The sequence below is a fragment of the Felis catus genome, chromosome E1 (assembly GCF_018350175.1).
Source record: "Felis catus isolate Fca126 chromosome E1, F.catus_Fca126_mat1.0, whole genome shotgun sequence".
Lineage (NCBI taxonomy): Eukaryota > Metazoa > Chordata > Mammalia > Carnivora > Felidae > Felis > Felis catus.
This window is the reverse complement of record NC_058381.1, coordinates 39,213,690-39,240,801: the sequence shown is the minus strand read 5'-3', so window position 1 is coordinate 39,240,801 and position 27,112 is coordinate 39,213,690. Positions and strand designations below refer to the sequence as shown.

Here is a 27,112-nt window from a genome sequence, read left to right as displayed (position 1 = left end):
TCTCTCTGCCCCTCCCCTGCTCATTCTATCTCTTTCTCTCTCAAAAATAAATAAATAAACATTTAAATAAATGAATAATACTTTAGCAATGTATAACAGCATTAATGGTTGGTTTAACTCAACGAAATTTATAAGCTATTAAATCATGGAAAATTATTCATGAACATATATTAGGTTATTTTTTAGGACTTATAAATTTGTGTTTAGTTCTAGTTCGTTGTGAAAAGACTTGAATTTTTTCTCTTTCCTATTTTTTTACTTGACAGACGTGGATGGATAACATGGGAAGGGCTGGTGAGATGGAACTCAAGCCCTTCAATGGGGAAGATTATACATGTATTACCTTCCAGCCTGATTTGTCCAAGTTTAAAATGCAAAGCCTAGACAAAGATATTGTTGCACTAATGGTCAGAAGAGCATATGATATTGCCGGATCCACTAAAGATGTCAAAGTGTTTCTCAATGGAAATAAGCTGCCAGTAAGTATTTTCTGGGGTGTTAAAGACAATGAAAGACTTTATATGGTCATCATCAGAGGCAACACTGATTTTTTTTCTCATTATATATATATATACATTTTTTTTTTCTCTAATCGCTTCTTGGATACACTCCTGAAAAGAAAACAGTATGCCACATCTTTTTACCTAGCTCTTTTAAACTCACTAAAGGAAATGTCATTCTCAAACAGTCTCCTAAATAAATCCTTTTGTGCCCTTTAAGACCATTCTCTTATGCCCATTAGTGAACATTATTTCACTGGTTTTGAAAAATCCTCATGGTCTATCATTGAATACTTTTTACAACTTTTTTCTAATACCATAACTTTTAATTCCTGTGCAGGTAAAAGGATTCCGTAGCTATGTAGATATGTATTTGAAGGATAAGGTAGATGAAACTGGCAATCCGTTGAAAATTATCCATGAACAAGTAAACCCCAGGTGGGAAGTATGCTTAACAATGAGTGAAAAAGGCTTTCAGCAGATTAGCTTTGTCAACAGCATTGCTACTTCCAAGGTAATTTTATTTTTGCATTAATCATGATTTATCTTTACACAGAAGTGTTACTCTTTTATATAAAATGAATTTGAATATTTGGCTACCTTGGCGTAAAGAGAGCTAAATTAAATTGTTTTCAATATTTGGTCATTATTATAATTTTGAGGATCCTAAGCTTTACAATTTGGTATTTTTCCCCATAGGGTGGCAGACATGTTGATTATATAGCTGATCAGATTGTGACTAAACTTGTTGAGGTTGTTAAAAAGAAGAACAAGGGTGGTGTTGCAGTAAAAGCACATCAGGTATGGTATTTTAGCCTGTTTTTTTTTTTTTTCTTCTTCTAAAAACAAGAAGAGAAGGGCTATAAATAAAACCTAAGTTTTTAGTGATGTAATGTCAACTTTTCCTGCAGGTGAAAAATCACATGTGGATTTTTGTGAATGCCTTAATTGAAAACCCAACCTTTGATTCTCAGACAAAAGAGAACATGACTTTACAAGTCAAGAGCTTTGGATCAACCTGCCATTTAAGTGAAAAATTCATCAAAGCTGTGAGTACTTAGACAGATATAAGAAATAGAAGCACCTTGCTTTATTGTCCATTGCCCTTCCCAGCCCTGCAAAAACGAAGATTCCTCCCACAGGTCTTCTGCCTCTGAAAAGGAAATAAAAAATAGCTTTCACCTCACTGGTCTTACTACAGCTTTAGTTACCATCCATATGCTTAAATTTCCCCATTACATACCACCATTTCGTTTAGATCACTTCTGAATTCAGCCCATTTAACTGCTTACCAAACATTGAATGCCTAAAGTTGCCTCTCAGTTGACACATACAAAATTGACTCCGTTTTCTTTATACTCACTGACCTCTATACAAAGAGCTTCCCCAAAAACAAAACTATTTCCTGTTTTAGTAAAAGGCTCCAACTAAACACTAGGTTGCATAAACAAAGGTGGGAGCCTTCTCTTTACCCCCCTGCCTTGTCTCTAATCCAACCAGTAAGGTATCCATCTTTTGGGTACCTCAATAGCTTCTCACTATCATCTCTTTTCTGTATTACTATAATAGATTTTTGATGTTTATAACATTTCAGTCCTTTTTTTGTAGTGCTCTTGAGTAATCAAATAAAAACAGTTCAAATTCTTTAATGTGGCCTATAAGACCCTGACATCTCCAACCTCACCTCAGTGCACCTTTTTCCTATGTTACCTAAGCTTCATCCTACTGGCTTCAAATTACTCAGAAGCGTTAGTACTCTTCCTTCCTTACAGCTTTTTCACATGGTAATCCTGCCTGGAATGCTCTTACTTAGCTAACTACTTTAGATCTTCAATGTCATTTCCTTAGGAAAGCCTTTACTTTCTACCCTTCTCCCCAACTAAGTTGGTTCCATTACAACAGTGGACATACATTATTAGATATAGCACACTTTTCACTTATCCATAACACTCATCACTCTTATAATTTCTCATTTTATTTCCATCTTCCTTGTTGTATCTTAAAGTCCATGAGGACAAGGACCATGACCAATTTGTTTTAACCGCTAGATCTCCAACATGGATCTCAGTGCCTAGCACAATGTTAAGTGTGTAGTCAGTATATATTTATGGAATGAATGAGCCCAAAGGAACCAGTTCCCTCAGTTATGATAACCTAAGACAGGAAGAGCTGTCATCCTCTGTCTGGAAATTATTTTTTTGCCTCTTTTTAAATGTTGAATTATTTTTATTTTTATTTTTATTTTTATTTTTATTTTTATTTTTATAGGAGCTCACTTGTATTCTAGAGTTCTGACAGAACTCTTCTTCCCTAACATGAATCTTCTCATTTTCAGGCAATTGGTTGTGGTATTGTAGAAAGCATACTAAACTGGGTGAAGTTTAAGGCCCAAGTCCAGTTAAACAAGAAGTGTTCAGCTGTAAAACATAACAGGATCAAGGGAATTCCCAAACTCGATGATGCCAATGATGCAGGTACACAACTAATAATGTTTCCAAACTTCAAAACTTTTGGTTCAGTTATTTGTTTTACTCATTAACAGCATTCCCTTTGACATGTAATATTCAATGGAATATTTTTACTTGGTTAAAAATCAACCAATTTGGGGCGCCTGACTGGCTCAGTCAGAAGAGCATGCGACTTTTGATCTCAGGGTCATAAGTTTGAGCCCCACACTGGGTGGAGATTTACTTATTAAATAAATAAATTAACTAACTAACTTTATAAAAAGGCATCACTTTAAAAAAAAATCAGCCAATTCCCTGTTATTGAACATTTAGATCATTTCTAATTTTTGGCTATTACAGTAATGTTGAGATGACTATTAAGAGTATAAAATAAGAATATCTATATAGTGATCTATTACCTAATGTAGAGGAGGAAAAAGTTTTCCTCAGCTCTCTTAAGTCCCTGGCTGGGTCTGAAAATTAAACTGATAAAGACAGGTTAATAGATGAAAAGCATACAAATTTATTTAATATAAATTGTACTGGACACAGGAGCTTTGGGTCTTCATAGGAAAATGAAGACCCAAAGAAATGGTTAAACCTGAGGGGTTTTTTTACGTTAGGTTTGAGGAAGAGTGAAAAGATATGATAAGGGCAAAGAGTATGAACTAAGTATAGTAAATGGGGAGGAGGCTCCGTGAGGCCTGTTCGTTCAGATTCTTTTCAGTGTTACTCTGGCAGATAAGAATGTTCCCTTCGTCTCTGGTATATGGAGGGCACCTCTCACATGAGGGTTTCATGATCTGTTTCAATTCAGCTTAAAATATTCAATATGCCACGTACCCTATTTTGGGGTATTATGTTCTGAACCCCATCACTAACATTTTTTAACATAATATATCAAATGAATGTTCTATAATAGTATAAATATCATGCGAAATGAGTCCAAGAGGGATGCCTGACTGACTCACTCAGTGGAATGTGTGACTCTTGGTCTCAGGGTTGTGAGTTCAGGCCCCATGTTGGGTGTGGAGATTACTTTAAAATCTTTTTTAAAAAGAAAAAGAAATTAGTCTAAGAAACTAGGACTTTTTTTTTACTATGAACTTTAGTTCTAATATATATCTACTTATTAGTGTTTTATCATAAAACTATTAATAGCACATCTGAGTTAGTATATTTGAGGTTCAAGTAAATGTGCCAAGAATTTAATTTGTGTATTTTTATTTTAGGGGGTCGAAACTCCAATGAATGTACACTTATCCTGACTGAGGGAGACTCAGCTAAAACTTTGGCTGTTTCGGGCCTTGGTGTGGTTGGGAGAGACAAATATGGGGTTTTCCCGCTTAGAGGAAAAATACTCAATGTTCGAGAAGCTTCTCATAAACAGGTAGAACCATCTTTAGACTCTAAATCCAGTTTTATAATGCAGGATTTTATGCTCATATTTCATTCCTTCACTGGCATTTTGAAATATATTTCAGATAGTTTATTATTATTTTAAGAAATTGGGTACATTGTAGCATATCTTAACAGATCTTTCTGACTTTACCTAATGTATAGGCTAATAACTGAAAATACTGAAGCTCAAGAAAACCCAGACAATATATAGTGTCCTATTTCTTTGTTCTTTTCAAATTTATAAACAAAACATTACCTTTTTTTGGTATATGTCTATTTCAGATCATGGAAAATGCTGAAATTAACAATATCATCAAGATTGTGGGTCTTCAGTACAAGAAAAACTATGAAGATGAAGATTCATTGAAGACTCTTCGTTATGGGAAGATAATGATTATGACAGATCAGGTCAGAATTGCTTTCAAATATTTTAGATTGTTAACACTAAATTAAACATGTCTTACAGTTATTGCTTTCCTCCTATGTAAGGAAATTACTTAACTTGGAGCTATAATCATCACATATATATATATTACATACTAAGTGAGCAGATTTTCTTTTTTTTAATCCCCATAGAACAATTTTTGAGAAATTACCAGTAGGTCAATCATTTGTTTTTGGTCTCAAAATAATTCTTTTGTGTTTCGGCTTTCCAAATATTTCTAGGACCAAGATGGTTCCCATATCAAAGGCTTGCTGATTAATTTTATCCATCACAACTGGCCCTCTCTTCTGCGACACCGTTTTCTGGAAGAATTTATCACTCCTATTGTAAAGGTATATTAACTTCTAAATTACTATAATGGATATTTTAAGGCTCTAGTCAACCCTTTATACGCTTATAAGCCCAGTGGTGGACAGTATTCAGGGGACCTAGGAGTATACAAAACCATAGCAATATCTTCTTTACCACAGGTGTCTAAAAACAAGCAAGAAATGGCATTCTATAGCCTTCCTGAATTTGAAGAATGGAAGAGTTCTACACCAAATCATAAAAAATGGAAAGTCAAGTACTACAAAGGTTTGTAAGAAAACCCGTATAGAACTTCTTATTTTGTTATATACCGTTGTACAAGATTATATGGAGTAACTTGGTATTCTTGGCTGTATAGGTTTGGGCACGAGCACATCAAAAGAGGCTAAGGAATACTTTGCAGATATGAAAAGACATCGTATTCAATTCAAATATTCCGGTCCTGAAGATGATGCCGCCATCAGCCTGGTCAGTTTGAGTTCTGTTTCATACATACATTCTGGTTTTGTAAATCACTACTTTAGCTAGTCAATTGAAACATAAATTTTTATATAATAGAATATTTTATAGACTATGGAATGTTTTTGGTAAGCGTATCTTAGAGAAAGGGACCATATGTTTGCTTAGTTTGTATACAAGAGATATTTTAGAACCTATTCGTATCAGTTTTTTCTAATTTGTAGGCCTTTAGCAAGAAACAGATAGATGATCGAAAGGAATGGTTAACTCATTTCATGGAGGACAGAAGGCAACGGAAGTTACTTGGCCTTCCTGAGGTAAAAAAAATCTTACATATCCTACAAAATGATGACTAGTTATTTCAGTAAAAAATTTAATAATGGATAACTATATAAATGTGATTGTTTAGACTACTACATAAATGTTTGGGGCCTGAAAGAAATTGCAAAAGCAATGCACTTTTTCCTAATTGTGTAGCAATTACATTGGCTTTATCTTTAAAACCTGTAAAATATGTCTGCATAATTCTGTATCTTTGAGAGACTTACGAATTATCATAGAAATAATATGCTGACAATAGCCAAATTATGGAAAGAGCCTAAATGTCCATCAACTGATGAATGGATAAAGAAATTATGGTTTACATACACAATGGAGTACTACGTGGCAATGAGAAAGAATGAAATATGGCCCTTTGTAGCAACGTGGATGGAACTGGAGAGTGTTATGCTAAGTGAAATAAGCCATACAGAGAAAGACAGATACCATATGTTTTCACTCTTAATGTGGATCCTGAGAAACTTAACAGAAACCCATGGGGGAGGGGAAAAAAAAAAGGTTAGAGTGGGAGAGAGCCAAAGCATAAGAGACTTAAAAACTGAGAACAAACTGAGGGTTGATGGGGGGTTGGGAGGGAGGGGAGGGTGGGTGATGGGTATTGAGGAGGGCACCTTTTGGGATGAGCACTGGGTGTTGTATGGAAACCAATTTGACAATAAATTTCATATATTGAAAAAAAAATAATATGCTGAAAGATTTTTTTGGTGTTAAATATTGTTAAGACCAGTGATCTTTTTTTTTTTTTTTAATCTTTTTTATTTTAAACTAGATCATTTAATACTCTCTTTGGTCCCTCAGGATTACTTGTATGGGCAAACTACCACATATCTGACATACAATGACTTCATAAACAAGGAACTTATCCTGTTCTCAAATTCTGATAATGAGAGATCTATTCCATCTATGGTGGATGGTGAGTTCCAATTCGTTAGCCTGTTTCTATCATACTCAGAAATCAATGTCCAGAAATGGCTAAACTAGGATACTAATATTTGCACTTCTTTCATTTTGAAGGTTTGAAACCAGGTCAAAGAAAGGTTTTGTTTACCTGTTTCAAACGGAATGACAAGCGAGAGGTGAAGGTTGCTCAGTTAGCTGGGTCAGTGGCTGAGATGTCCTCTTATCATCATGGTGAGGTAAACACACAATCCATAATGTTTCCAGAAAGCATTATAACAGTAATACCTGTAATATCATTTTCCAAACACTTAATGAGAGTACTTAGTGATATGAACACTGGTTCATCCACAGTAGAGGACAATTTGCTGAAATCTGTCAAATTATGAATGTGTTTACCCTTGGACCTAACAAATCTATTTCTAAAAATAATATCCTGATAGGTTACTCATAAATCTGCAAGGATCAATATTCAAAGATATTTAGTGATGTTTAATATAACTGATTCTAAAATTTAGACATCGAGGGGCGCCTGGGTGGCTTGGTCGATTAAGCGTCCGACTTTGGCTCAGGTCATGATCTCACGGTCTGTGAGTTCGAGCCCCGCGTCGGGCTCTGTGCTGACAGCTCAGAGCCTGGAGCCTGTTTCAGATTCTGTGTCTCCCTCTCTCTGACCCTCCCCCGTTCATGCTCTGTCTCTCTCTGTCTCAAAAATAAATAAACGTTAAAAAATTTTTTTTTTTTTTTTTTTAATTTAGACATCAAAAATGGCTATCAATTGGCAAATTGTTTTAGATTGTGACACATCTATGCCTGGGGTCAATGATATAACTGAAGTAAATCTGTGTGTACTAATGCTGAGAATATCCAGCCCATTGTCTGTGCAGAGAAAAAGCCAAAACAATACCTTAAGCAAAATGTCTACAAGGGTGTCCTCCCAGTTGTTAACTTTGGTTATCCCTGTCAATTGAAAAGGACAACTGTTCAATTTTTTATATGTCTGAATTGTTTGACTTTACACAAACATATTCCTTTTTATAGATTTTGTGATTAAATTCCATTTTTGCATTCACCATATGTATACATATTTTTAATGTTATTAGTTTTTGAGAGAGCAAGCAGGTGAGCGGCGGGGTGGTAGGGGAAAGCCGTGGAAAGAGGATCCGAAGCCCTCTCTACACTGACAGCAGCGAGCCTAATGGAGGGCTGGAACTCAGAAGCCATGAGATCATGACCTCTCCTGAAGTTGGACACTCAACCCAGGCACCCATGCATTCAATGTTTTATTTATTCTTGAGAGAGAAACAGAGGCAGAACATGAGTGGGGGAGGGGCAGACAGAAAGGGAGGCATAGAATCCAAAGCAGCCTCCAGGCTCTGAGCTGTCAGCACAGAGCATGATACGGGGCTCAAACTAACGAGCCGCAAGACCATAACCTGACTGAAGTCAGATGCTTAACCAACTGAGCTACCCACGTGCCACAGTTTCTAGTACTTTAAAATGTAATGATTGTCTTGTTTGTCACTTTCAATCAAAATGTTCACACAACAAACATTTGTTGAATGCTTACCATGCACCAGGTATATATTTAAAAATCAAATATGTTCTTCAAAGTATAATCACAATTTAACCAGAGGGCCAACACGCATTCATGCAACTATAGAATAAAGTGACGCATGCTAGAATAGAAATGAGCAAAGTGTTGTAACACAAAGGTGGAAATATTTCATTCTGCTGAGGGTGAAGAGAAGAGCTATGCCTTCAAGGTTAAGTAGGACTTGATAAAAACTATTAGAAGGCAAGAACCCTCAACTTGGAGCCGGAAGTCTTAGGTTTAGGTACGTCTGCCATGTATTTATCTGGGAAGAATCAATAAACATCTATGCCTCATAAAACCGTACACAATTATAGTGAGGTTTAGTTATAATGATATTTTTATTATTAAGAGCCTACAGATCAGATTAATGAATCTTTTTCCACCTCCAGATGTCACTAATGATGACCATTATCAATTTGGCTCAGAATTTTGTGGGTAGCAATAATCTGAACCTCTTGCAACCCATTGGTCAGTTTGGTACCAGGCTGCATGGTGGTAAGGATTCTGCTAGTCCTCGATACATCTTCACAATGCTCAGGTGGGTATGCTTTCAATTTCTAGTGAATTGCCATTTCTAATTTTGAAATAATTAGTTGGCCAAAAATATATAAATTCAGTTAATCAGAAAATGTGTTTTTGATGTAAATGCTTAGAGTATTAATTTTTTTTAACTAGCTCATTAAAGTTTATGCTACTCTTTATGATCAGTAGAAAGTCTAAATTCTATTTCAGTTTGACAGCCATGCCCTTGAATTTCTTAGTTGTTTCCTTGCCAAACTAAATGTTTTTACTTCCGTCTCTTATGTTTTCTTCTCTTTCATCCTATTGAGCAGTGGTTCTCAACTAGGATAGATTTTTGCACTGCCACCCCATTTCCCAGAAGACATAGTAGTGTCTGGAGACATTTTTGATTGTCATGACTAGGGCAGCTGTGCCATCTAGAAGGCAGTGGCCAGAGATACACCCTATGATGCATAGGACAGTCCCCCACAGCAAAAAATAATCTGACCCATAATGTCAATGCTCAGGTTGAGAAACCGTGCTGTGAACTTGGGGTCAGAGTAAAGAGTTTAATTCCTCTGAAATACCACAGCTGAAATCTTACTTCCTTTCTAAGTCTATGGAAAGTACACTATGAATGGTCGATTTTCAGCTGTCACCTTATTTAACCTTTCAGCAGCATTGGATACTTAATCACTTCATCCTCCTTGAAACTCTTCTTTATTTGGACTCTAAGACACTAGACTGTTGGCTTTCCTCATTCGTCTTCTTGGCTGGGTCTTTCTCATCTTCCCAGGCTCTAACTTCTGGCCTGCCCCCAAAGCTCCTTCATTAGCTCTCTTTCCACTAGCTACACTCAGCTTCCTATCCATGGATGATATCCCATCCATCTAGACTCACAGTCCCAACCTGAATCTCATAGAGCTGCCTACCCTCTTAAAATTTACTTCTTGGATGTCTTATAAGCATCTCAAACCGAAGTCCAAAACAAAATTCTTAGCCTTCCTGTCTCAGCAAATTGGATGCTATTGTTCTAATTCTCAGACTAAAAACCTTGTAGTCACCTTTTTTCACATTGGTATCCAATTCATCAGCAAATCCTATGGGTTTTGCATTAGAAAAATACTAAGGCATTCTGTTTACCTAAAGTATTTTAATATAGTCTACCATCCTTCTTTCATTCTTTATCCTTCATTCTTCATCCTTATAGTAGCCAGTTGATTTTTTTTAAATAGGCCACTCTGGTTCAGAACCTTCCAACTGCTTCGTTTAGAGCAAAATCTAAAGGACCTACATGATCTATGTGCCCACTCCCCATATGGTTTGATTCCATCTCATACTATTGCCGTTCCGAACACACCTGGCCTCTGCCTATACACAAATGTGCCAAGCACACCTTTCAGGGCCTTTAACTTACTGGTCCCTCTGCTTACACTACTCCTTCTCCAGATAACCGCATGATGGCTCATTCTCTCAATTTCTTCTCTGCTCTAATATTATCCTTTCAGAACGTGTGACCGTTCCTTAGCACACTCAATCACTTTTACCTACTTTTTCTTTGTTCTTAGCATTTACCCCACCACCTGACAAAATGTATGTGCATTGTCTATCTCCCTGTAGTAGACTATGAGCTCCTTAGAGACTTTATGTCTGCAGTGCCTAGCACATACAAAGTGCTCAATAAATACTGTTAAACAATTACTAGTCAGCAATTAAAGCCAAGGTAATATGGAAGGTTTAATGCATAGATATGAGACAATACTTGTCCTTCACAAGTTAAGTATCAAAGTCAGTATTTTTATAAAATAACATTCTTTGATTGTTTTCCTTAGCCCTTTGGCTCGGTTGTTATTTCCACCAAAAGATGATCATACATTAAAGTTTTTATATGATGACAATCAACGTGTTGAACCTGAATGGTACATTCCTATTATACCCATGGTGCTGATAAATGGTGCCGAAGGAATCGGTACTGGGTGGTCCTGCAAAATCCCGAACTTTGATATTCGTGAAGTTGTAAATAATATCAGGCGTCTGATGGATGGAGAAGAACCTTTGCCAATGGTAAGTATTCTGTGTGTATCAGGATCCTTCGTTTTCGTCTGGTTTCAATTCATCAGGCTATATGGTTAAAGAGGACACATCAAATTTATTTCATACTTTAATATTCATTAGATTTATTGTTTAATGCTGTGGGGATTTCTGTTTTTAGTGTCACATTTAGAAAACCTGTTCTTCTTTAAAATACCAATTTAGCTTCCAAGTTACAAGAACTTCAGGGGTACGATTGAAGAGCTGGCTCCAAATCAATATGTGATTAGTGGTGAAGTGGCTATTCTTAATTCCACAACCATTGAAATCTCAGAACTTCCCATCAGAACATGGACCCAGGTACGTAACTGTGGGGTTTTTTTCTTTGATTTTTATGATCAAGGAAACACTTTGTACTACAGCTTGTTAAATACTCATAAGCCTGTGTTTTAGACACTTAACAAAAAGATTATTCTTTCTTTAGACATATAAAGAACAGGTTCTAGAACCCATGTTGAATGGCACTGAGAAGACACCACCTCTCATAACCGATTATAGGGAATACCATACAGACACCACTGTGAAGTTTGTTGTGAAGATGACTGAAGAGAAATTGGCAGAGGCAGAAAGAGTGGGACTACACAAAGTCTTCAAACTCCAAACTAGTCTCACATGCAACTCTATGGTATGTCTTCCATATGTTTCGATTTGTATTAAAGATCCACCAGTTTTAAAAGGATATCCTAGAATACTTTTATATTTCCAAAGAATAAATTCATTTCTCTAAAACCATTAAAGTTTAGCCAATTTATCTGTTCTTGTCTCTAATCTTGTTTTTCTTTTCTAGGTGCTTTTTGACCATGTAGGATGTTTAAAGAAATATGACACAGTGTTGGATATTCTAAGAGACTTCTTTGAACTCAGGCTTAAATATTATGGATTAAGAAAAGAATGGCTACTAGGAATGCTTGGTGCTGAATCTGCTAAACTGAACAATCAGGCTCGCTTTATCTTAGAGAAAATAGATGGCAAAATAATCATTGGTATGTTTTTGGAATAATAACTGTCTATACAATTATGCCAAACTTTAAACATTTTTAGAGAGAAGAATAGTGGGGAGGGAGGGCAAAATCCATTTAGTTCAGCTGGTTACTTATACAAGCATTTATTTTAAATACCTAGGCATTTATAGTTTGAAAAAGATAGCTTTCTTAGACTATCTTGAGAAATCAATATTTAGTTGACATTTAGACAGAACAGAAAGCTAGAAAAAGCACCTGTGTAAAGAGAAGTTAGGTCTGTCTGATAGGGAAAAAAAGAGACTGGAAGGAAGATTATAAATGGCTTATATTACAAGTAAATTGTGTACTGAAGACTGAGTTATGTCTCAGAAATTTTTTTTTTAAAGACCTTCTAGAAGCACCTAAGTCAGGGTTTAAGTAACCAGGAAGTAAATAGTTTTGATAAAAGCTGGAGTATAAGGAAGATTAAAAGAAATAGCTCAACCCAGGAAAGCTAGGTAACTAACTTATGGGTTATAGGTGCAAGTCCCAAAACATGGCAACATGAGTTCCTTGTGATCACAGAATAATTTAATGGTGGTACACAAAAATGTTTAACTTCATAGTTAAATGTTCAATTTCATGAATATTTTTAAAACTAATAACACTAACTGTCAGGTCCCTGATTTCATAAGACTGTTGCTTAAGGCGAGGCTAAAATGAGTAACATTGGACATGACTCAAAGAAAACTAAAAGTACAGGTTGTATTTAGATGAAATAATGTGACTATCCAGTCTTCTTGAGTATAAAAATGTGGAGGGCCTAAACATGTAATCTGTATCAAATTAATTAATAAAAGATGGCACTCAGAAATTCATTCTGAAATATCAGTAGCTAGTAATTCAATATCCCTCAAAGTGTAATAAATTGGCTGCAGTAGTCCTTGGAAGAGAAAAGGGAAATGGATGCAGCATGGAGAAACCAATGGTTGGGTTGGTGGCACTAAAAACTTGCCCAATGAAATGTTGAAATGTTAATAAGGGAGTATAATTGAGGTAGAGACTTATCAGAAATAAAGGTATGATTGTCTTCTATTCTTTTAAGAGTTATGATTAGGTCAGCAGTCTCATACATGATTTGACTGCCTGCCTTGTGGTAATTTACATCCACAGTGGTTTGGGGAGAAGACTTCTCTCTATACCAGGATATACAAATTTATGTAAGACAAAGACCATTTAACTTTTAGTTTTAATCTTTTGAATTAATATGGTACAACTCATGCTCAAACCCATTATCTATGTTTACTTTTATTTTAATAGAAAATAAGCCAAAGAAGGAATTAATTAAAGTTCTGATTCAGAGGGGTTATGATTCTGATCCTGTGAAGGCTTGGAAAGAAGCCCAGCAAAAGGTAATCTCTTGGTTAGCATTTTTCTATGTTATTAAAGACTGTGTATAATCTGTCTCTGTTTCACATGTCCTGTTAAAGCTACATTTTAATTCCTCCTTTAGGTACCAGATGAAGAAGAAAATGAAGAGAGTGACAATGAAAATGAAGCTGAAAAGGGTGACTCTGTAAAAGATTCTGGACCAACCTTCAACTACCTTCTTGATATGCCTCTTTGGTATCTCACCAAGGAAAAGAAGGATGAACTGTGCAAGCTGAGAAATGAAAAAGTGAGTTATTGGTAGAGGGAACATGCCGCTTAGTTGTTTTAGTAGTGAAAGTAAAAACTGCTTCATGAAAATTATGTGCTATTTATTTATGCCCATAAATTAACTCTTAATTTTCTGACTATCTTATGAAGGAACAAGAGCTAGAAACATTAAAGAGAAAGAGTCCATCAGATTTGTGGAAAGAAGACCTCGCTGCTTTTATTGAAGAGCTGGAGGTGTGTCATTTATAATGTCTGTATTAGAGTTTTTATTTTATTTTTTTTAATTATTTTTAAGGTTATTTATTTATTTTTGAGAGAGCGAGAGCGAGCATGGGAGAGGGGCAGAGAGAGGCGGGGAGAGAGAGAATCCCAAACAGGCTTTGCACTGTAAGCACAGAGCCCGATGTGGGGCTCAAACTCACAAACTGCGAGATCTTGACCTGAGCCGAATCAAGAGTCAGACGCTTAACAGATTGAGCCACCCAGGTGCCCCAAGAGTTATTATTAATGAAATAGTATATTCCAGCAGTATACCTCTTTGTCAAGAAATTTCACAATTGGCAAATAGAAAGGATATAAGAGGCAAAAGGAAACATTCCAAATAACACATAAAAGAACAGATTGTTAGGATGAAGTAAATGATACTGGGAAGCATACTACCTAGAAGGTTTTGGACAAAGAGAGCAAAGGGCAAGAGCTGATTTCTGACTTATTGAGACTGAGAAGATAAAGAATTTAAATGTGTAAGAAGACCAACCCAGCCCCCCAAGTCAACCTAAAAGGACAAAGATATTTACCTTCAGGACTAGCTAATCAGTTTCAGAAGATACTTTGTTACCTAAATCTCACTAATTTGCTTTGTTTTCCAATATTATTTTAAGATAAGAAAAGCATTTCATAAACTAAGTTATAATGCTTACCGTGCAGTTTTATATTATTACACTTAGGTATGGATGTACAAGTAGAGTTCCACCCTTTCTCACTTCTTATTTAAGTTTACAAATATGTATATATGTACCTATGTATTTTATCCCTAACCCAGTTTCCCCTTTTTATCTTCAGCAGTTTAAATGGTGGAATCAAGAGTAGAACCCAATCTTCTGTCTCCACACTTGTCAAAGTGGGCCTTAGTTATATATTCACTATTATTGGTGATATACTTAGTTGTACAGTTTATCACAAATTTACCTTAAGATGTGGGGTGCCTGGCTGGCTCAGTCAGAAGAACATGTGACTCTTGATCTTGAGGTCCTGAGTTCGAGCCCCACACTGAACTTGATTTAGAGATTGCATACATACATAAATTTTTAAAAAATTTTTATATTAAGATGTACAGATTGAAATCAGTTTGACTGTTGCCTTTTATTCTATTCCTATAACTAGCCTAGATTTTATATTGTCTTTGTTGGCTTATAAACTTGCTTTCTTTTACCCCTTTGTAGGCTGTTGAAACAAAGGAAAAACAAGAAGAACAAATAGGACTCCCTGGGAAAGGGGGGAAAGCAAAGGGGAAAAAAATACAGATGGCTGAAGTTTTGCCTTCTCCATGTGGGAAAAGAGTCATCCCCCGAGTGACCATAGAGATGAAAGCAGAGGCAGAAAAGAAAATTAAAAAGAAAATTAAGGTAATACTCTTGAAAAGTTATACACTAAAATACTTGAAACATATTTCAACTTAAAATTGAATAAATGATATTATAAAATTTCTAAGCCCATAGTTTGTAAGTTATCCTATATTTAATCAAAACTTGTCTTTCCTGTGAACCTAATTTTTTTTTTTTTTTTTTTTTTTGGTGTTTAAGTATCTTGAAAAAGTCATGCCCATACCTTTATTTATAGCTCTTAACCAAAACTTAAAGAAAAAAAAATCACTCTTTGACTAGATATATATTTGTATATTTGACCTTACATTATTCCAAATAATAAGTTGACAGAACTTGACCATCTTTGTCTTGCTCTCTTTTATTAGAGTGAAAACACTGAAGGGAGCCCTCAAGAGGATGGTATGGAACTAGAAGGTCTGAAACAAAGGTTGGAGAAGAAACAGAAAAGAGAACCAGGTATTAAAACATTTTAAGTAAAATGTATAGAGTTGAGATTAAATTTTGTCTGTTACCTAGTATATTCCGCATACATGTTCAGTACTAACATGATGGAGGACTATGTCTGAAGTTTACTTGAACCTCCCTAACACTGTCCTTGGATTTGATTTATTTTAGAAGAGATCATTTTGAAATAATTCGTTAATTTGGCAACTTGAATTCCTTAGTTGGGAATCTAAAGAAAACACACTCAGTTTATTATTCGCTTTCTAGCCAGTTAAAAGGCCCTAATATGTATTATATAAAGCTTCTTGAGAACAGTGAGCACATCTTAGTCATGTTTGTATTACTCCTATAGTTGAATACCATATACCCACGTCTGGGTTATAAGTAGCACCCAGTAAATTAAATTTAAGAATTTTACTACACAGGGATGCCTGGGTGGCTCAGTTGGTTAAGCGTCCAGCTTAGGCTCAGGTCATGTCACAGTTTGTGGGTTCGAGCCCCGCATTGGGCCCTGTGCTGACAGCACAGACCCTGTGTCTTCCACCCGCCCCCCACCCCTCTCTCTGCCCTTTCCCATCTTGTGCGCGCTCTCTCTCTCTCTCTCTCTCTCAAAAATAAATATTTTTTAAAAAAGAATTTTACTAGACATTTGATTATGCCCTCACTGAGTATCTACTTTTTTTAACTTCTTCATTAAGATATTCACATATCAGGGGCGCCTGGTGGCTCAGTCGGTTAAGTGACCGACTTCAGCTCAGGTCATGATCTCACAGTTTGTGGGTTCGAGCCCCGCGTCGGGCTCTGTGCTGACAGCTTGGAGCCTGGAGCCTGCTTTGGATTCCGTGTCTCCCTCTCTCTCTGTTCCTCCCCCGCTCACACTCTCTCTCTCAAAAATAAATAAAGATTAAAAAAAAATTAAGAAAAAAAAAATCACATATCAAATTCATCCATTTAAAGTATACCTTCAATCATTTCAGTATACTCAACAGTTTTAAAACACTTTTTTGTCCCAAAAAGAAACACTTTACCCATTAATGGTCACTCTCTCTGTTTCCTCCCAATTTCCCCTCCCCCTATACAATCATTAATCTACTTTCTGTCTCTAGATTTACTTACTCTGGACACTTCATATGAATGGAATCATATAATATGTGGTCTATTGTGCCTGGCTTTTTTCACTTAGCATACTTTCAATGGTGGTCCATGTAGTAACATGTATCAATACTTCATTCTTTTTTATTGTCAAATAGTATTTCATAGTATGGATATACATTTTATTTGTTCATTGGTTGATAGGTATCTGGCTTGTTTCCACTTTTTGGGTATTGTGAACACTGCTATGAACATTCATATATAAGTATTTATGTGGACTTCATGGGTTTGTTTGTTTTTAAGTAGGCTCCACGCTGGGTGTGGAGCCCAACCCAGGGGCTTGTACTCATGACTCTGACATCAAGAACTGAGCTGAGATCAGGAGTCAGGTGCTTAACTGACTGAGCCACCCAGGTGCCCCCGTGGACTTAATGTTTTGATTTCTTTTGGATAGATACGTAGGAGTGGAATCGTGTGGGATGATAGGATTTTTTATGTTTAACATTTTAAAGAACCCTCTGCACTGTTTTTCAGAGCAGCTGCACCATTTTACATTCCTTCCAGCAATGTAAAAGGGTTCCAGTTTCTCCACATCTTCACCAACACTGTTAATTCATTGTCACTCTTTTTCATTCTAGCCATGCTAGTGGATATGAAGTGGTTATCTCACTGTGGTTTTGGTTTGCATCTCCCTATTAGCTAATGATTGAGTTGAGTATCTTTTCATGTTGCTTGTTGGCCTTTTATATTTCTTTGGAAAAATACCTATTCAGACCCTTGGCCCATTTTTTAAAAATCTTTTTTCTTAATGTTTATTGAGAGAGAGAGAATATGAGCAGGGAAGGGGCAGAGAGAGAGGGAGACCCAGAATCTGAAATAGGCTCCAGGCTCTGAGCTGTCAGCACAGAGCCCACCTAGGGCCTCAAACTCTCCACAAGATCATGACCTGAGCCGAAGTCGGATACCCAATTGACTGAACCACCTAAGCGCCCCTTTATTTTTTTTAAAAAAAAAAATTTTTTTTTAATGTTTATTTATTTTTGAGAGAGACAGAGCACGAGCAGGGGAGGGGCAGAGAGAGAAAGGGAGAGACAGAATCTGAAGCAGGCTCCAGGCTTTGAGCTGTCAGCACAGAGCCCAACGCGGGGCTTGAACTCACAAACTACAAGAACATGACCTAAGCCCGAAGTTAGTTGCTTAACTGACTGAACGACCCAGGCACCCACCCCCCCACCCAAATTTTTTTTAATGTTTATTTATTTTTGAGAGAGAGAGAGTGCGACAGAGTGGGGGGGGGGGGGCGCAGAGTGAGAGAGAGACACAGAATCTGAAGCAGGCTCACGGCTCTGTGCTGTCAGCACAGAGCCCGATGTGGGGCTCAAACTCACGAACTGCGATATCATGACCTGAGTTAAAGTTCAACACTTAACTGACTGAGCCACCCAGGCAGCAGCCCATTTTTTTAATTGAGTTGTCTTTTGTTGTTGTTGAGTTTATTGTAAGATTTCTTTATGTATTCTAGATGCCAGTCCTTTATCAGATACATAATTCTCAAATATTTTCTCCTATAGATTATTTTTTTTATTTTCTTGATGATGTCCTTTGAAGCACAAGTTGTTTGTTTTTTTTTTAACTTTTCAACCTCTAAGAACAGTTTATTCTAGTTTTTTTAATTTAATTTATTTTTTTAATTTACATACAAGTTAGTTGGCATAGAGTGCAACAATAATTTCAGGAGTAGATTCCTTAATGCCTCTTACCCATTTAGCCCATCCCCCCTCCCACAACCCCTCCAGTAACCCTCTGTTTGTTCTCCATATTTAAGAGTCTCTTATGTTTTGTCCCCCTCCCTGTTTTTATATTAGTTTTGCTTCCCTTCCCTTATGTTCATCTGTTTTGTATCTTAAAGTCCTCATATGATATTTGTCTTTTTCCAGCTGACTAATTTCACTTAGCATAATACCTTCTCGTTCCATCCTCATAGTTGCAAATGGCAAGATTTCATTCTTTTTGATTGCCAAGTAAGACTTGGTGTGTGTGTGTGTGTGTGTGTGTGTGTGTGTGTGTGTGTGTGTGTGTTACATCCATTCATCCATCGATGGACATTTGGGCTCCTTCCATACTTTGCCTATTGCTGATAGGAAGCACAAGTTTTTAATTGTGATGAAATCTAAGTTATCTTCTTTTTTTCCTTTTGTTGCTTGTGTTTTTGGTATCATATCTAATCTTTTGCCAAGTCCAAGGTCATGAAGATTCACCCCTATGTTTTCTTCTAAGAGTTTTAGTTTTAGCTCTTACATTTAGGTCTCTGATGAATTGTGAATTAATTTTTGTATGTGGCGTTAGGAAGGAGTCCAACTTCATTCTTTTGCATGTGGATATCCAGTTGTCCCAGCACCATATTGAAAAACCTTTTTTCCCTATTAAATTGTCTTCACCCTTGTCAAAAATCAGTCATAAATATTAAGGTTTATTTATGGATTCTCAACTCAATTCCATTGATTGATCTGTAAATCTAACCTTGACTGTCTACTTTTTTTTACTTTGAGATAGCATGTGCGAGAGGGGGAGAGAGGCAGAGGGAGAGAGAGAATCTCAAGCACGCTCCATGCTCAGTGTGGAGCCCGATATGGGGCTCAATCCCACAACCTGAGCATGACCTGAGCCAAAATCAAGATTCAGATGCTCAACCAACTAAGCCACCCAGGCGCCCCAAATATCTACTTTTAATAGATAATGTGTGCTCAGTTCTGTGGGGAATGAAAAGATGAATAAAACAGATGAAAACATCTTAGTATTAAACTAAAGAAGTAATAAAAGCATGCCAAATTGTGCAAAATTATATTAACTTTAAACCTAGCTAGCAGTCAGTTAGCATATAAAACCAATGAATCACTTGAATGTTTTGAGCATTCATGTTCCCATTACTCTCAAATAATGTGACGGCACAAGAAGTGGAAGAGCATGGTGTTTACCTTCAAGAGGTTTATCAGGAAAGTTAAAGCAATATATACTAGCCATTGTAGGAACTGAGAGAAAGGCGAGATCGGTGTGGGTGCATGTACATTGTAGAGGCTTTGTGAGAGAGGTAAAACTTGGGTTACAGTCCTGAAGCGTGGATAAGATTTAGGTATTCTAGATTAGGAAAAGAAAAATGGGCATATAATATGCATGGGACAATGAGAAGACCTCCTCAATGGGGGCCGAGGGGCACGCTTATATTGGGAAATAGTAAAAAAACAGAACAAAAAAACTTAAACTAGATGACAGAGAGATAGAAAACCAGGTTGTTGGAGGATGCTGGATAAGATTAGAGTCAACTAGGAAATCTGACGTAGATAGGTATACTGACAAGAATATGAAGGATGGTATAAGATCAGTGAGGGTGCTGCCCTTCTCCTCTTTGGGCCAGGACTAGTGACTTTAAACCTCCTTACTCAGCCATTAAACACCCTCAAGGTTTCATCCTAGCCATTCTTTTCTGTTTGAATTGTCTCCCTTGCCTTGACTTCAACAATAACCTTCTGTTGATCTTGCATCTATTCTTGCCCCTTTCCAATCACTATCCTGCAACCTGAGAGAACTTTTTAAAATTCAAATCTGGTTATATTGGTTCCCTGTTTGAAACAAAATCCTTGGGGGGCGCCTGGGGGGCGCAGTCGGTTAAGCCTCCGACTTCAGCCAGGTCACGATCTCGCGGTCCGTGAGTTCGAGCCCCGCGTCGGGCTCTGGGCTGGTGGCTCAGAGCCTGGAGCCTGTTTCCGATTCTGTGTCTCCCTCTCTCTCTGCCCCTCGCCCGTTCATGCTCTGTCTCTCTCTGTCCCAAAAATAAACGTTGAAAAAAAAAATTAAAAAAAAAAAATCCTTGGGGTTCCTGAATGGCTTAATCCGTAGAGCATGCAGCTCTTGATCTTGAGGTCATGGGTTCAAGCCCCACGTTGGATGTACAGCTTACTTAAATAAGTAATAAATAAAAATTTAAAACTTTAAAGGCTTAAGACCAGCCTCTCTCCCTGCAACTTCTGTTTTCTAGCCATAATGGATTTCTTTCATTTTCCTAAATGTACTGTTTTCCCCACAGGTCCGTTGTACATGGTATTTTCTGCGCTGTAATATTTCATTACCCACTTGCCTTCAACTAGTTCATTCTAAACTTGAGGTCTCAGCTCAAGCATTTCTTGGAACAGTCTTCTTATTTAAATACATACACACATGCCTCATACCCTACATAGACACATTATATTTATTTATGGGATTAGATGACCAAGCTATATAAGCTCGATAGGAAGAGGGACTATATCCGTTTCCATTCACCATTGTATTCTCAATACTAGCACAGAGCTCAATAAATACTTGAAAGATGAATGGATGGTAGATGGAGAAAAGTGTGGCTAAGAATATATGAAAGTGGTTAATTCCTATCTCCCTTCTAGGTACCAAGACAAAGAAGCAAACTACGTTGCCATTTAAACCAGTCAAAAAAGGAAAGAAGAGAAACCCCTGGTCTGATTCAGAATCAGATATGAGCAGTAATGAAAGTGACTTTGATGTTCCCCCACGAGAGATAGAGCCACGGAGAGCAGCAAGTAAGCACAAGCGAACAACATGCTAGATATGTTGCAAGATCTGGGCCAGTGTATTTCAGGACACAAATCCCAGAAATTATTATATACTAGAGCGGTAATTACTAAGTTTTTAAAAAACTACAGCATCTTTTAGGATATTAAACTAAAGCTTAAATCTTCGTGAATTGTTATAGCAATCTGTGAATTACATATTTCTGTTCCCCTCTTTTATTCTTTGATGTATGTTTTCTATAGCAAAAACCAAATTTACAGTGGATTTGGATTCAGATGATGATTTCTCAGATTTTGATGAAAAAACTCAAGATGAGGATTTTGTCCCATCAGATGTTAGCCCAGTTAAGACCAAAACTTCCCCACCAGTGTAAGTATCTTCTCTAACATGAGTCTTATCATCGTGATTGTTGTCAATAGTCAATGATACATTCTTTGACACATGTAGAATTGGTTGTCAGGATGTTGATGGTTTCTTCTTTATTCTAGACCTACTAACAAAGAACTGAAGCCACAGAAGAGTGCCACATCAGGTATGTATTTAATTAAAAATAGTGAGATGTCTGCTTCACTGGGGCACTTGGGTCTAGTGGGTTCTAATCTGGACTACGTTATCCGAGTCCTGCCTTGGAAGATAAATGTGGGTTCTTGTTAGCATTGCGTTGATGTTGTTCATTAGGGTTAGTTTTGCACAGAAACAGGTTCTATACTTAATATACTGAAAGCCATCACATGCTTGCTGGGTGCTAGAGGTACAAAAAATATCTGCTGAAGAATCCAGAAATTAGAACAAAGTTATAAGAGTATGTTTTAAATATTCTAGAAAAGTCACAGACTTGGTATTTAAATGGGAACTCAGAGAAGGAAATGGATTTTTGTGTGTTGCTTATATGTGCTATTTTCCTTTCCATTTGAAGTAATGGACCTTGATGCTGGTGGTGCCAAGGACAGTGGACCACCTTCTCTAGATTCTCCGGCCGCTGATTTCTCAGCTGAAACTGAAATCATAAACCCTGTTTCTAAAAAGAAGGTAGCGGTGAAGAAGACAGCAGCAAAAAGTGAGCCTCAGTCTTTCAAAAGGGTTAATGTTAGGATTAAGAAGCTGGCTACCACAAATGAATTCAATTTTTTATTCCCAAAAATTACTATTAATATTGAAATTAAATCTTTCCCAAGTGAAAGCAAATATTTAGATCTTTGTAATCAAAACTGGTGGTCAGAAGGTCTAAAATCAGCATATATCTCAAAATGCCAGGTGTTATCTATCTCATTATCTATGACAGGGATAAGGTTTATAAACAGTTGGAAAGGTTTAATGTAAAACATACACCTATAAAAAAATTAGATGCTGAGTCTCCTAGATGGCTCAGTTGGTTAAGTGTTCCACTCTTTTTTTTAAAAAAAAATTTTTTTTTTCAACGTTTATTTATTTTTGGGACAGAGAGAAACAGAGCATGAACGGGGGAGGGGCAGAGAGAGAGGGAGACACAGAATCGGAAACAGGCTCCAGGCTCTGAGCCATCAGCCCAGAGCCTGACGCGGGGCTCGAACTCCCAGACCGCGAGATCGTGACCTGGCTGAAGTCGGACGTTTAACCGACTGCGCCACCCAGGTGCCCCAAGTGTTCCACTCTTGATCTCAGCTCAGGTCTTGATCTCAGGGTCATGAGTTCAAGCCCTGCCTAGTAAAATAGGAGCCTACTTAAAAATACTTAAGAATAGTTTTGATTCTCTAATGTATTTTCAGCTCCATTAGATTTTTTCCTATGTTAAATGTAAGCATTCAACAGCTTGCTAAAGAAAGTCCACAGTAGAATAATCCATCTAGCGTGGACATGATGAATGCCTGTGTTGACTTGCAGGTCAGTCTTCCACCTCCACCGCAGGTGCCAAAAAAAGGGCTGCACCAAAAGGAACCAAAAAGGAGCCAGGCTTGAATTCTGATGTCTCTCAAAAGCCTGATCCTCCCAAAACCAAAAATCGCCGCAAAAGGAAGCCATCCACTTCTGATGATTCTGACTCTAATTTTGAGAAAATGATTTCTAAGACAGTCACAAGCAAGGTGAGTATTTATCCTAGTTCGTCTGTTTGCTATAGCTGTTTTAAAATGCATAATTAAGATTTGCTCTTAATCTGACACATTTTTAAGAAAATAAATGTAAATCTCCTGATCCATTTAGCTTTTACTTACTGTATCACAGTTACATTTAAAAATATGCCACTTAGCCAATGAGAGACTAGCCTTAGATCTATTTCTTACTACTTATTAGAAGGTGGGAAACTTCTTGAATTATAGTTTGTTGATACAGTTTTTCCAGTGAAATGTTGCTGTCAGACTAACATTGTGCATATTACATGGACTTCCTCTTGTAGAAATCCAAGGGGGAGAGTGAGGATTTCCATCTGGACTTAGACTCAGCTGTGGCTCCTCGGGCGAAATCTGGACGGGCAAAGAAACCTATAAAGTACCTCGAAGAATCAGATGAAGATGATCTGTTCTAAAATGTGATTATTTTAAGTAATGGTCTTATTGAGCCCAAGACTGATTTTAGAGTTACCTGAATCCCTTAATTTCCTCCCTTCTGAATTTCATTTGGGGAAGGTAGTTTTAATGCCGAATCATCAAAGTGAAGTGTGTAAAGCCCAAGTATCCCTTCCCTTTTTATAATACTGTCTAAATAGTGACCACCTCATGGGCATTGTTTTCTTCTCTGCTTTGTCTATGTTTTGACTGTCTTTTCTTTTGTCTTTAGAATCTGATTTTAAATTCTTCTGGACTCTAGAGATAGTTGTGTGGTCACTTCAGCATATACAGTTTACTGACCATTCATTAAGCTAAAACTGTTATAAAAGTGTCTATTCTGTCTCCTTTCAATTTCCTACTTTCCATAAATATGAGATAGAGCATGATTAATTCTGTTTTACCTTAAAATTTAGGTAATTTTCCATCAGATAGAACTTTATAGTTCTAATACAAATACTCCCCACTCAGCCTTTTATGTGCTGAATTTCTGCTCAAGCAATAAGAAAATTACTCATATTCTTTATATCCTTTTGAATATTAGCAGAGGCTGAAGAAAACACCTTGGCTGTGTCTGTATAACCTCAACACAGTCAATAGGATGAAGAAAATTAGACCATAAGTTATGTGACTATCTCAGCTCTTGACTTGTCCCCTTGGGCTGTCTCCAAGTCCAAATCTCCCAAAGAACCAGTGTCTGGGGAGCACTGGATTGCAGAAAAGTGGAGGACAGCATTCAAAGATCTTCTATGAGTGCCATACTCAGCAGTGAGCAGTTATATCCACTTTGGGAAATCTCTATAATTTTCAACTTACAAACTTTTTAAGACCTTTCTGCATTTTTACATGTTGTGTGACTTGAGTGGTGTTATCAATGTTTTTGTAAATATTTACTATGTTTTTCTATTTCACTTAATTTCAACAATTTTGTACTTTAATAAAATGTTCTAAACATTGCAACCCGCTGATTGATTGCCCCTTTTGGTTGGGGGGGGGCCTTGCAATATACCCTTTACTTTACTCTAAAATATATCCCTCTTCACTCCCTTTTGAGAATTATTCTGATCATGTGCTGATGTACCGACCTAACAGCCCCTGGCCATGTGGTAACAGGTCTAAGAGATAGGCATCATGACCTAACCAAAGCCAACCAGGTTTTTTCCTGGGATTTTATACATGGGTACAAAGTTCTTCCATCTCCTTAATACTCAGAAGGCCTTGGCCCTACATCAGTAAGTAGTTTCAAATATGCATGTCTTTTTTTTTAATTCCTTTACAACTATTTTGGTAATCGGGACAACTATTTGATGATCTCAATAAGGGCAACTGGCTAACCATTTAGAAAAAAGAGAAATGTTAGATAAATCCAATTCCTTCCTCACATCTTATACCAAAGCTAAGTTCAAACAGACAATATTTATTTAAATGTCAAAAGCAAAACCATTTAGAAATGTACCAGAAGAAAAGTAATCTTGAGCTACAGAGGGATATCCAAAACATATCCCCAAGGGTAGTGTTGACAAAGATCTGGAAAAATGATCCCTTTCATCAGAATCTGGGCAAAGAGGCCAAACTCTGTCTCAAAAACTCTCACTTTAAGAAATTTAGTTCAAAGGGCACCTGGTGGTTCAGTTGGTTAAGTGTCCAACTCTTGAATTCAGCTCAGGTTGTGATCTCACGGTTGTGGGTTCAATCCCCACATCAGGCTCTGCACTGACAGCATTGAATCTGTTTGGGATTCTCATCTCCCTCTCCCTCTGCCCTTCTGCTCAAGCGCACTCTCTCTCAAAAATAAACATTAAAAAAGTTCAAGAGAAGAATTGAAACATGCAAAACCATGTAAACACAGAAATACAGGAAATCTCAATATCCTAGTTACATAATGTTACAAATGCTACCATTGGGGGAGAGTGGGGCAAAGTACACAAGGGATCTCTTTCTCAAAACTACATATAAATCTACAATTACCTCAAGAAAAGCCACATGCAAAGATGTTTTTTTAAAAAGATGCTTATTGGGGCACCTGAGTGGCTCAGTCAGTTAGGCGTCTGACTTCAGCTCAGGTCATTATCTTGCGTTCGTGAGTTCGAGCCCTGCATCAGGCTCTGTGCTGACAGCTTTGGAGCCTGGAGTTGCTTCGGATTCTGTGTCTCCTCTCTCACTGCCGCTCCCCTGCTCACGCTCTGTCTCTCTCTCAAAAATAAATAATAAACATTAAAAAAATTTTTTTAATTTTTTTTTTCAACGTTTATTTATTTTTGGGACAGAGAGAGACAGAGCATGAACGGGGGAGGGGCAGAGAGAGAGGGAGACACAGAATCGGAAACAGGCTCCAGGCTCTGAGCCATCAGCCCAGAGCCCGACGCGGGGCTCGAACTCACGGACCGCCAGATCGTGACCTGGCTGAAGTTGGACGCTTAACCGACTGTGCCACCCAGGCGCCCCAACATTAAAAATTTTTTTAGGGGCGCCTGGGTGGCGCAGTCGGTTAAGCGTCCGACTTCAGCCAGGTCACGATCTCGCAGCCCGTGAGTTCGAGCCCCGCGTCGGGCTCTGGGCTGATGGCTCAGAGCCTGGAGCCTGTTTCCGATTCTGTGTCTCCCTCTCTCTCTGCCCCTCCCCCGTTCATGCTCTGTCTCTCTCTGTCCCAAAAATAAATAAACGTTGAAAAAAAAAAAAATTTAAAAAAAAAAAATTTTTTAAAGAAGCTATAGATTCTATTTAAAAAAAAAAAGATGCTCATTAAAGTTTATGTAATAAAATTGAAAGTAACCTAAACGTCCAAGGAACAGGAGACTTCAGATAAAACAATTGGTTTAAACAAATTATGGTACAATGAGGAATACCAGGTACTCATTAACAATGATATATTTGGGGGGAAAAGAAAAATATTGATTGACATGAAAAGACACCCAAGACCTTACTGAGTGAAGAAAGCAAGCAGATTACAAATCAGAGGTGAAGTCCCTGTCTGGTAAGTATGCATTTGTTTATAAAATAAATCAAAGAAAGCGTATAAACCCTCTTTAAAAAGAAAAAGAAACCTTTACCTTTTAAAAGTGGAAGTTTGTTCCCAGCAAAGCACTTGCTAACTAAAAGACTGAGTAAATACATCTCTTGACTATTCATTCTAGACATTCGAGAAGATAAAAATTCTAGTGCTAATAAACTTGATCGTACACATTTAAACCCTTTATAGAATGTAATTATTTCTCCTACACAGGAAACATTGCTTAATAAATACATATTACATCAATTAGAATTACAAAAGAATACTTACTGGGAAAAT

General features: G+C 37.1%; 1 protein-coding gene across 1 annotated transcript in view; it reads left to right on the top strand.

The window, feature by feature from the left end:
• TOP2A (DNA topoisomerase II alpha) overlaps window positions 1-24,783 on the top strand; it is a 28,592-nt gene extending 3,809 nt beyond the window's left edge. Inside the window, exons 7-35 of the mRNA XM_003996831.6 lie at window positions 267-479; window positions 841-1,014; window positions 1,200-1,301; window positions 1,412-1,549; window positions 2,836-2,974; window positions 4,180-4,337; window positions 4,631-4,756; window positions 5,015-5,125; window positions 5,264-5,369; window positions 5,461-5,570; window positions 5,786-5,878; window positions 6,699-6,813; window positions 6,915-7,036; window positions 8,784-8,932; window positions 10,728-10,959; window positions 11,152-11,286; window positions 11,411-11,611; window positions 11,774-11,969; window positions 13,248-13,339; window positions 13,441-13,605; window positions 13,737-13,820; window positions 15,029-15,211; window positions 15,556-15,646; window positions 21,160-21,312; window positions 21,547-21,673; window positions 21,793-21,836; window positions 22,221-22,361; window positions 23,165-23,364; window positions 23,676-24,783. Of these exons, the coding sequence (XP_003996880.1) occupies window positions 267-479; window positions 841-1,014; window positions 1,200-1,301; window positions 1,412-1,549; window positions 2,836-2,974; window positions 4,180-4,337; window positions 4,631-4,756; window positions 5,015-5,125; window positions 5,264-5,369; window positions 5,461-5,570; window positions 5,786-5,878; window positions 6,699-6,813; window positions 6,915-7,036; window positions 8,784-8,932; window positions 10,728-10,959; window positions 11,152-11,286; window positions 11,411-11,611; window positions 11,774-11,969; window positions 13,248-13,339; window positions 13,441-13,605; window positions 13,737-13,820; window positions 15,029-15,211; window positions 15,556-15,646; window positions 21,160-21,312; window positions 21,547-21,673; window positions 21,793-21,836; window positions 22,221-22,361; window positions 23,165-23,364; window positions 23,676-23,804 (4,029 nt within the window). The 3' untranslated portion in view covers window positions 23,805-24,783. The remainder of the gene's footprint in view (window positions 1-266; window positions 480-840; window positions 1,015-1,199; window positions 1,302-1,411; window positions 1,550-2,835; window positions 2,975-4,179; window positions 4,338-4,630; window positions 4,757-5,014; window positions 5,126-5,263; window positions 5,370-5,460; window positions 5,571-5,785; window positions 5,879-6,698; window positions 6,814-6,914; window positions 7,037-8,783; window positions 8,933-10,727; window positions 10,960-11,151; window positions 11,287-11,410; window positions 11,612-11,773; window positions 11,970-13,247; window positions 13,340-13,440; window positions 13,606-13,736; window positions 13,821-15,028; window positions 15,212-15,555; window positions 15,647-21,159; window positions 21,313-21,546; window positions 21,674-21,792; window positions 21,837-22,220; window positions 22,362-23,164; window positions 23,365-23,675) is intronic.
• The last annotated feature ends 2,329 nt before the right edge of the window (window positions 24,784-27,112 follow it).